At 49.3% G+C, this 10,147-nt stretch overlaps 2 protein-coding genes across 2 annotated transcripts; one reads left to right on the top strand and one right to left on the bottom strand.

Moving 5' to 3' along the window:
* Positions 1–642: 642 nt before the first annotated feature.
* On the bottom strand, positions 643–1,167 carry LOC121796475. Its single transcript, XM_042195319.1, has one exon. It carries the CDS (start codon positions 1,165–1,167, stop codon positions 643–645), a length of 525 nt encoding a protein of 174 aa, XP_042051253.1.
* A 4,536-nt stretch (positions 1,168–5,703) lies between these two features.
* On the top strand, positions 5,704–8,670 carry LOC121796474. The gene has a single exon (XM_042195318.1). It carries the CDS (start codon positions 5,704–5,706, stop codon positions 8,668–8,670), a length of 2,967 nt encoding a protein of 988 aa, XP_042051252.1.
* The last annotated feature ends 1,477 nt before the right edge of the window (positions 8,671–10,147 follow it).

The raw sequence follows: 10,147 nt of genomic DNA, 5'->3' as shown, positions 1-10,147 counted from the left end.
GCAAGTGCATTATTCATTAAACATCTTTAGCGCATCACCATCGAACATATTAATTAGTATTACTACTATTACAACATACAACAAGAATCCCATTCATTATTTTTTTTTCCTGCACTGAATTTGTCTTGGTCACAATTGGTACATTCATCCTAAAGTATCGCATTCGCAAATAAATAACTACTATATGCATTACATATTAGATATAAGTATGTGACAAAATATCTCACCAACTCATCATCGTTAGCCACTCACTAATAAAAAAAAATTAATTAACACTTTAAAAAGCAATAATGAACTCATATCACTTTCAAAGTTAATGCACCCAACAATCATGCGATTACTCTATTTTAGCAGATAAATAAAAACAGGAGGAATTGTTCATCACCGAAAAATGCCATTTATAATGGCTGATATACATAATAAACAAAGAAGATTCGAAAATGGAAACATATAAGAAAAATAAACAAATTGCAATAATTCAGAGGAGAGAGATGGGCCACGAAACATTTTAAAAGAGCTGCATATTCGAGTTCGAATATAACCTACCACCAGAAGAAAAAAAGAAAAAAGAAAAGATAAAACTATATTTTTTTCCCTTTGAAATTCTAATTCCCATTTCAATTTATTTTAAATTTTTTTTACTCACACATTCGGACTCCAAAGACTCCATAAACGCGAACTGAATATACCCATGACGTCCGGCAACACTTTCCTAGCCAAACCTTTATGCGTCCTCGCCGGCGGCGCTGCCACACAGTCGTCCTCCATCTCCTTCTCCCCACTCACTCCCGGGGCTAATTCATCAGCATCGAGCGGCGGCGGTGGCGGTGGCGGTGGCGCGGCGGAGGAGATGGGAATTTCTTGATTTTCCGGCGGGGAGGAAATTGGGGGTTTGTTGCGGCGGGCCAATTTGTCCCTGCGCTTGGTCTTGGGGGAGTTGTTGAGAGAGTCGCCGGAGTTCAAGTGGTCCTCGAAGGCTTCGATGGCTTGGTGGATGAGCTCGCGGTTGGGGGAGGAGTCCCAGCGGAACCAGAAGCTGGTGTAGCAGTGGAAGCAGTCGCAGTCGAAGAGGGGCGGGGAATTGTGGCGGCACTGCTTCTTGGAGGGGGAGTTCTTGTTGGGGGGGAGGAAGGAGGGATTGGTTGATTGGAGGGATCTGGTGAGCATGTAGGCCAGGACCTCTATTTCTTCTAGTGAGAGAAAGGATACTAGAGTGAGAATGGCGGCGGGGAGGAGTTTGAGGAGAGGGAAGGTGTCTTCTGTGTTGGTGGGAGAGGAAGGGGAAGGGGAAGGGGAAGAAGATGAAGTGAAGGGGTGGACCTTGCCTTTGTTTCTCATCTTCATGGTTGAGTTTTTTTTTTGGGGAGAAAATGGAGTCGGAAAGGGGTAATACGAATTCAAGTTTAAGCTAAATATTTGTTTGGAAATTAAAAAAAGGGCAAAGTTAAAATAAAAATAAGAAATTGGATTTTTGAGGCGGGTCGGTTTGGTGGCCTATGGCGATGGTCTATGGGTGTGGTACTGTGGTGAGGTATCTAAGATATGGACGGTCGGAAATATTAATTTGAAAGTATTTTCATAATTTATTTACTTAGTTGTTAAGATTTGATTTGCGTATATTAAAAATTAAAACTTGATTTTTCATTTTATTTATTTATTTGAAATTATTGAGAAAACAAACAAATCAAGTTTTAATTATTATGAAAATTGTAAATTCAATAATAATTTTTTAATATATTAATATCTAACAAAATGTATAAAACAAAATAAATGACGCTAAATGTGTCTTAAACGAGCGTGGTGCTCACATAAGGTATCTAACATATCAATATGATGTGGAATATTTTATAATTTGTAATAAATTAAATTTAAAAAATACAATATTCTACTTTGACATATTCAATTTTGATCTCTTACTTTTCTGCAATTTACAAGCTTTATTTCATAAATCCTTATACACTCGATGGAGAATTTCCGCGACGGAACCCACCCTGATTGCTGAGCTCAACATTACCAATTTTAAATAAACAAACTAATTCAATTATGCATCGGCGTGCATATTGTTATTTCAATTTTATTAGGTTTCGGCTGATATTTTTCCTTCTTAACTTTGTACACTCGTAAGATTGTTTTCTGAATAACAAAAAAAGATAAATAATGTAAATGCTGATATTCATTTATCGGCAAGCAATAACTCCCAATTTGAAGTCCCGTTAGAACATCCACAATGGCGACGGATGTCCCGGCGGACACCAAAAAACACCTTCTGCCACGTCATAAGGACATCCCACTGTACAATAGCGGACATCCCCAAGGACATCCCGGCAGACATCCACAATAATAAAAATTCACAAATTCACCAAATTAAACAATTTACAGAATTAAAATTTCGACACGAATACGGGAAAAATGCATCGATTTTATTTAAAATAGTAAAAAAGATACATAATTATTTTTTTAAAAAAATACATAGTTAAAAAAATACAACCCAAAGCTTCGACAAACGCGGCCCCCGTCTCACTTCTCGTCGTCCCCGTGGCCAGTCCCGGCGTCACTCCCGGGCAGGGGTGGCATCCCCAAATCGCACCTTATACTGTCGATGACATCCTTCAGCATCAACTTGTATAAGGGGTCAGTCGCAGCCTGCCACTTTTCCATGCTATCTAGCAGGCTCTGTTACTGCTGCATACGGGCGAGTTGGGTGAGCTCGGGATTGAGATAGGAAGAAGCTGCCGATTGGACCTCGTGGGACCCGCTGGCGCTTCCCCTAGCCATCCGCATCGCGGTCTTTTGCCCAACCGGGCGACGGCGGCGGGAAGACGATTGAGGGGTCGGGATCTCTGCCTCGGCGTCGGGAGGTCGTGAACTGGCACTGCTGCTGTACTCGCCGGAGGCGTTGATCTTCGTTCGCTTCGGCCAGCCAGCTTCAACACCCGCACAAAACTTGGAGGAATTCTGCACCACAAGATAGACCTCCCAATAATTGAAGACGCTGAACTTCATCTCCTTGTTGGGTACTGCTGCATGGATAAAGTCTTCATATCCTCCATGGACATGCCGCTGGTTGCCGTGCGGAGGTTGTTTTGGTATATGCCGGCAAATCGGCTGAGCTGCCTCCTCAGCCGCTCCCACTGTTTCCGGCATTGCTCTCCATCGTGAGGCTTCCCACCTAGCAGTTTGAATTTGAGGTATATTTGGCTAATGCGCCACCACATTCTGTCGATATGCTGGTTAGCCCCGATGTAGGGATCCTCGACTATACCGACCCAGGCCTGAGCCAGCGCGACGCACTCTGCCACGCTCCAGATGGTCCTCTTTCCCTCGCCGGCCTCCCCCCCTCAGTCCCCGCCCCACCCTCGTCTCCCGCACGCGAGGACGAGGTAGTGCCCTTGTCCTTACCCTTCCCTTTGCCCTTCTTCTTCGACCTCCCTACCGCCGGTGGTATCTCAGTGGGAGACTCCCTGGCCGGAGATATCCACAACTCCTCAAAAGAGAAAGTCTCAATGCCGGTGAACTGAGTCCCCAGAGGAGTACTCTGGGAATCGCTAGACAATAAATCCATGTAGGGGCGATAGACATTGTCCATAGGTGATTGGGGGACCCCCAGCCTGCTACCCCCTGCAGCGGCAGGCATGCCTTGCATCATACCAAACATCATCATCCTGCTCATCCCGCTCATCCCGGGCATCATTCACCCCATCCCCGCCGCCATTCCGGCATCATTCCCCCATCATCCCGGGCGCCATCCCCGTCATCCCTCCACTCACCCCGGGCATCTGTGGCACCATCCCACCCTTCCAAGAGTGCATATTGTAGTACCCGGGCATCATCCCCGCCATCTGGGGCATCATCGGCGCCATTCCGGGCATCATCCCGGACATCCCTGCAGTTCCGTCGGCGTTTCCCCCACCTCCAACGGGAAACATCTGCGTTTGTGACTTGCTCGTGACAGGAGAATCACTGTCGTGCTCCATTTATCTTCAAAAGAAATGAAAGTAAAGAGAGAGAGAAACTCGTTAAAACAATTGGTGCGAATGAAATGAAGTTCAACGAGCCGTATATATAGAGTTTTAAAAAAAATAAAAAATTGGGACGTCCGTCGTGGCACCGCAATGGCGGACGTCATGATTGACGTCGCCGGAAGGCCACGGATACCTCACTTCCGCCGGAGACGTCCGCCTCTCCCGACCCAATGGCGTACGTCCCGCGCGGACATCCGGCACGCCGGTCCAACGTTCGGCGGAAAGTCCGCAATTGCGGATGCTCTTAAAGATTGTTTGTCTACTCTATCTACAAGCTACAATAACTCATTTTATAAGTTCATATTTATTGAACTCGAAATAATGAGATTGTGACCATTCGTCCTGTATGGCCAATTGCACCAAACTTTCCTATTCTTGTTTATTACACTTGTACATTTATGTAAAAATAAAATACAAGTGTGGATATTTCTAATTTATAACGAACAAAAACGGATGCTATCCTTGTGTAATTTCTAGCATGGGTCTGATACGCGATCCACGACACCTGCAGAGTTAGACGAGCCGTCGGAACTAGAGAAGGAGGGAGTGGGATCGTTCGACACCCGAGAGCCCGAGATCCAGGAACAGCCCGCGAAGGAAAGACCTTCGCGGCCCCGACGTCTACGGAAGAAGCCAGATTTCCTTGCTGATTTTGTTTAGTTAATTAAATCACGTTTTTATTTCCTTTTGCAATTAGAATTAATTTGTTTAGGTAATTAACGATTATTTTGGGTCGAGCATAATTATAAGCTCCTTTTCGGGTTTTCTTTGTTGATTCTTTCCCGAATCGTTGGTCGAATCAACCCTAGGGTCCTTAGTATAAAAAAGCTTGTTATTTCGCTTTTGCAGTTTTATGAAATAACCAATTTGCCTTAATTTGTCTTGCTTTCTCTTCGTTCAAGTTATCTCCTTCGCCGGTTGATCGTCGAGGTTACACGTCCTCGCGACTTCTTCTATCGTAGATTCTTGTTTAGGGATCAATACCCTTAACAACTGGTGCTTCCATCTGAACTCATGTCTACTTCAGGATTTGTGGCTCGATCAGAGGGAGTCCCTGTCTCGCCGCCGCTGCCAACGCAGACGATGCCGTCGCCCACGCAGCCTAGGCAGGAACCGCTGGACCCTATGGCAATCGCCATGGAACATATGATCGTCATGATGGGCCGGGTTGAGACGAGCCTGAATATGGTGGTCAACGCGGTGACGCCGCAAGGACCGCCGCTGTGGCCTGATGCCGCGCCGCCGTATGGGCGACCGGAGTACTCACAGGGTGGCCACACGCCACTGTCGGGAGCCCCCAGCACCACCTGGTTACCGCGCAGCCCCAGCATCCCAGCCGCTAGGGTTTTCTCAACCCCTAGGGTTTTCGCAGCAACTAGCGTTGCCCCAACCACCAGGGTTCACCGCGCCGCAGCAACCGCGCCGGCCGTGGGAACCGACCCTCCCCAAAATGCTCACGTCATCACCAGCGACCCAACCTACCTTGCCGGAGATTTTTGTTCCACAACAGCCCTCAGCGCAATTCGGACAATCATCGTGTTGGGACCTTCCCAACCCGCAGCCTCAGCAGCCGTTGTTTCAACAGCAGATGGCCCAGGCCACTATGCCTTCTTGCTGGTCCAACCCGGCTACGCGCCAGAACCAGGGGTCGTCGGCAACTGACCCGAGCCGCGCGATAAAGATGAAACCCCCGCGTTTTAATGGGATGGACGCACCTAGCTGGATTTCTCGAGTCCAGTTCTACTTTGACCACTTGATGCTCCCCGTTGATCAACGCTTGCATTATGTAGTGATGCTCTTTGACCCCCCCGCCGCGGATTGGATCTTCAATTATCAGGCGAATAATCATTGTGTGTTGTGGCCTGATTTCCTGGAAGATGTTCGTCGTCGCTTCGACCCGCTATGCTTTCAGAACTTCATTGGGTTAATTGCGAAGTTGACTCAGACTGGGTCACTGGCGGACTACAACAATCAGTTTGAGAGCATGTTGAACCGCGTGCGCGGGGTGCCGGAATCGACCCTCGTACCTATTTATGTAGAGGGCTTGCAGCAGCCAGTTAAGAACCAAGTCAAGCATCAGTACCCGTCCTCGGTGGCGTCGGCGATGGCCTTGGCGGTGGAGTATGATGGTTGTATTGACCGTCCGACGCCTTCGCCCGGATTTCAGCGCCGCCAGTGGATTCCGCGGGAGCAACGTCTTACGACCGGCAGTACGCCGGGGGCCCAGCCCGATACATCCAGTACAGCGAGACCGAATCAGTTGAAGTCCTCGCCGTACTCACGCCTTCCGGTGATACGTCTGTCTGCGGCGGAGAAAGCCGATCGCACTAAGAAAAACCTATGTTGGTACTGCCCAGAGAAGTATACCCCGTCTCACGTGTGCAACAAAACCTTTTTGGCATACATGGGGGTCGATGAGGATTCGGAGAATGAGGAGGACGGCCAGCCTGAGCCGCCCGAGACAGCAGATATCATCACCGCCGATATCTCCCATATTTATGCGTTAGACGGTAAATACCGTGCCGAGTCTATTGAACTACAGGGTTCCATTGGGGCGTCGCCGGTGTTAGTCTTGGTTGACACAGGGAGCACCCACGACTTTTTGCACCCCCGAATTGCGGAAAAATTGGCGTTACCTCTGCAACAGATTCGGCCGTTCAGGGTTTATGTAGGCAGTGGACAGTCGATCATTTGTTCCCACGCGAGCATTAGCACCCGGCTGGTCATACAGAATCAGGTGTTCTTGGTGGATTTACACATTTTGCCGGTGCATGGGCCGGATGTGATTTTAGGGATGGCTTGGTTGAAGTCCCTGCGACGGGTGACGAATGATTTTGAACAAGGAACGCTCGAGTTTGTCCGGGATGGGAAACAGGTTTGCCTCAAGATTGATTCGCAGATGCCTCGCGAGGTGTCCGTTCGGACTTTTGCTGCTCTGATGCATTTACATGGGGAAGCTGACCTCTTCGAGGTAGTGGGGGTTCCTCCGGGATCCGACCGACCAGGGGGGGCTGACCCGCCAGCTTTTCCGGCGGAGTTGCCAGATTCCATCCACGCGGTATTGGAGGCCCACACCTCGGTTTTCTCCCTGCCTTCGGGGATGCCGCCCCCGCGGTTCTGTGACCACAGGATCCACCTCCGTGCTGATTCAAAACCGGTTAATGTGCGGCCATATCGGTACCCTTACTTCCAAAAGAACGAGATCGAGCGCCAGGTTCACGAGATGTTAAACTCCGGCATTATCCGACCGAGCCAGAGTTCTTTTTCCTCGCCAGTATTATTGATACGGAAGAAGGATGGGTCCTTTCGCTTCTGTATAGACTACCGTGCTCTGAACACTGCAACTGTACCCGTTCATTTCCCAATTCCAACGGCGGACGAATTATTTGATGAGTTAGGGGCGGCGCGTTGTTTTACAAAATTGGATTTACGTTCGGGGTACCATCAGATTCGAATGCATACCAACGACGTTTACAAGACGGCTTTCCGTACTCATGATGAACACTTTGAGTTCTTGGTGATGCCGTTTGGGTTGACAAACGCGCCTTCGACCTTTCAGTCAGCAATGAATGCTATTTTCCGCCCGATCTTGCGCAAGTTCGTCATTGTTTTCTTTGACGATATACTGATTTACAGCCCCTGTCTGGAGTCACACGCTCAGCACTTGCGCGAGGTATTATCTATCTTGCATACTCACCAGTTCTTTGTTAAGTTGTCCAAGTGTACGTTTTGCAGCTCTACAGTCGATTATCTAGGGCACTTGATATCTGACGGGAAACTGAGGGCAGACCCGAGTAAAATTGAGGCCATGGTAGATTGGCCCACGCCGACGACTGTCAAACAGTTGCGTGGATTTCTGGGTCTCACAGGGTACTACCGTAGGTTTATCGCTCATTACGCCATCATCGCGAGCCCTTTGACCGACCTTTTGAAGAAAGATTCTTTTGCCTGGTCGGAGGCAGCAACCGAGAGTTTCAACCGCCTCAAGACAGCAATGGTTTCCGCCCCGGTATTGCGGTTGCCCGACTTTACTAAGACTTTTTATCTTGAAACGGACGCCTCTGATTTTGGGGTGGGCGCGGTACTATTACAGGATAACCACCCTATGGCATTTTTTAGTAAGAAATTGGGACCGCGTCGGCGTGTGACTTCGACGTATCATAAGGAACTTTATGCGATAGTGGAAGCGGTTCAGAAATGGCGACAATACCTTTTGGGCCGGGAGTTCGTCATCCGGAGTGACCAGAAAATTCTTAAAGAGCTTCTGCAACAAGTCATTCAGACTCCTGACCAACAATTATATGTCCGAAAGTTAATGGGAAACAAGTTTCGGATCGAATACAAGACCGGTGCGTCTAACCGGGTCGCCGATGCCTTGTCGCGCCGGGACATGGAGGGTGACGGTGCGCCACCAGTTTTCGAAAACCCAGAGGCGTTGGTGGACCCGGCAGCGGCCGCGGCGGACACGGCGCGCTTACTGACGCTCTGCCACCCCATGCCCGACATCCTCGACTTACTGCGGGTCGACACCGACGCGGCGTCGGATTTGACGGAGCTCAAGGAGCGGATTTTGGCCGGCACGGCGGATAAACGTTATACATTGGCTAACGGGGCTGATTTATTTTCAGCGCCGTATCCTTGTGGGTGAGGACCGTAAAATTCGAGCGGCTTTGTTATGGGAACATCATAGTAGTCCATCGGCAGGTCATCCTGGTGTAGAGCGAATGTTCCGTCGTTTGGCAGCGGCTTTCTATTGGAAAGGGATGAGAAAGGATGTGAAGTTATTTGTAGAAGCGTGTTTTGTATGCCAAACGACTAAATATTCCACACAAAAGCCGGCGGGATTGTTGCAACCCTTACCGATTCCGTCGCAGGTTTGGGAGGACGTTTCTATGGACTTTGTTGTGGGTCTTCCCCAATCTCGTGGCTTCACTACTATTATGGTTGTTGTAGACCGTCTATCGAAGTATGCCCATTTCGCGCCTCTTCCAACGAGCTTCAACGCCTTGAGGGTGGCGAACTTGTTTATTGATACTGTCGTGAAGCATCATGGGTTTCCCAAGACGTTGGTTTCTGATCGTGACTCCGTGTTTCTGAATGATGTTTGGGAGGATATGTTACGGTTGAGCGGCACCAAACTTCACTTCACGACGGCCTATCACCCCCAATCGGATGGGCAAACGGAGGTCCGAAATAGGGGATTAGAGCAATATCTAAGGGCGTTTACTGCTGATCGCCCCAATAAGTGGGCAAACTTTTTGCCGTGGGCGGAATTGGCCCTCAATTGCTTCCACCACGAAGGGTTGGGAATGTCCCCCTTCATGGCCTTGTATGGGCGTGAACCGCCAGCCTTGATTGCAGCTCCGCCGTCGGCGCGGACCCCGCCGGATGTGGCTATTAGTATTCGACAACGGGGAGAGCTGTTGGTGGTGTTGCGGAAGAATTTAGAAAAGGCGCAGCAACGTATGCGAGCATCAGCGAATAAGCATCGCAGGGATGTGGAGTTCGAAGTTGGCGAGAGGGTCTTGCTGAAGCTGCAACTGTACCGCCAGTTTTCGGTTGCTAAGCCACTCTCTTCTAAATTGGCACGAAGATACTACGGCCCGTTTGAGATTCTGGAACGAATTGGCCAGGTGGCATACCGACTATCGTTACCGGTGGGGAGTAGAATCCACAATGTTTTTCACGTTAGTTTGCTGCGGAATTATGTGGAGGACACTAACTTCGTGGGGATGGAGCTGCCGGCGATTTTTGCAAGGGGCAGACCGGTGGCCAGGCCGGAACGCTTGCTGGATCAACGCATCGTATGGCGTGATGGGGAGGCGATACGAGAAGGATTGTTGCAGTGGGCTGATGACAATGGGGAGAATCCAACGTGGGAGCCTATGGGGGTGATCACGAGGCGTTTTCCATACCTCCTTGGGGGCAAGGAGCGTCTTATGGGGGGGGGGAGTTGATACGCGATCCACGACACCTGCAGAGTTAGACGAGCCGTCGGAACTAGAGAAGGAGGGAGTGGGATCGTTCGACACCCGAGAGCCCGAGATCTAGGAACAGCCCGCGAAGGAAAGACCTTCGCGGCCCCGACGTCTACGGAAGAAGCCAGATTTCCTTGCTGATTTTGT

The sequence above is a fragment of the Salvia splendens genome, chromosome 3 (assembly GCF_004379255.2).
Source record: "Salvia splendens isolate huo1 chromosome 3, SspV2, whole genome shotgun sequence".
Taxonomy (NCBI): domain Eukaryota; kingdom Viridiplantae; phylum Streptophyta; class Magnoliopsida; order Lamiales; family Lamiaceae; genus Salvia; species Salvia splendens.
Note: the sequence above shows the minus strand (reverse complement) of the source record. Positions and strands in the feature narration are given on the sequence as shown.

Coding starts and splice junctions, on each gene's coding strand:
- LOC121796475 (XM_042195319.1), bottom strand. CDS start 1,167: ATGCTCACCAGATCCCTCCAATCAACCAATCCCTCCTTCCTCCCCCCC.
- LOC121796474 (XM_042195318.1), top strand. CDS start 5,704: ATGAAACCCCCGCGTTTTAATGGGATGGACGCACCTAGCTGGATTTCT.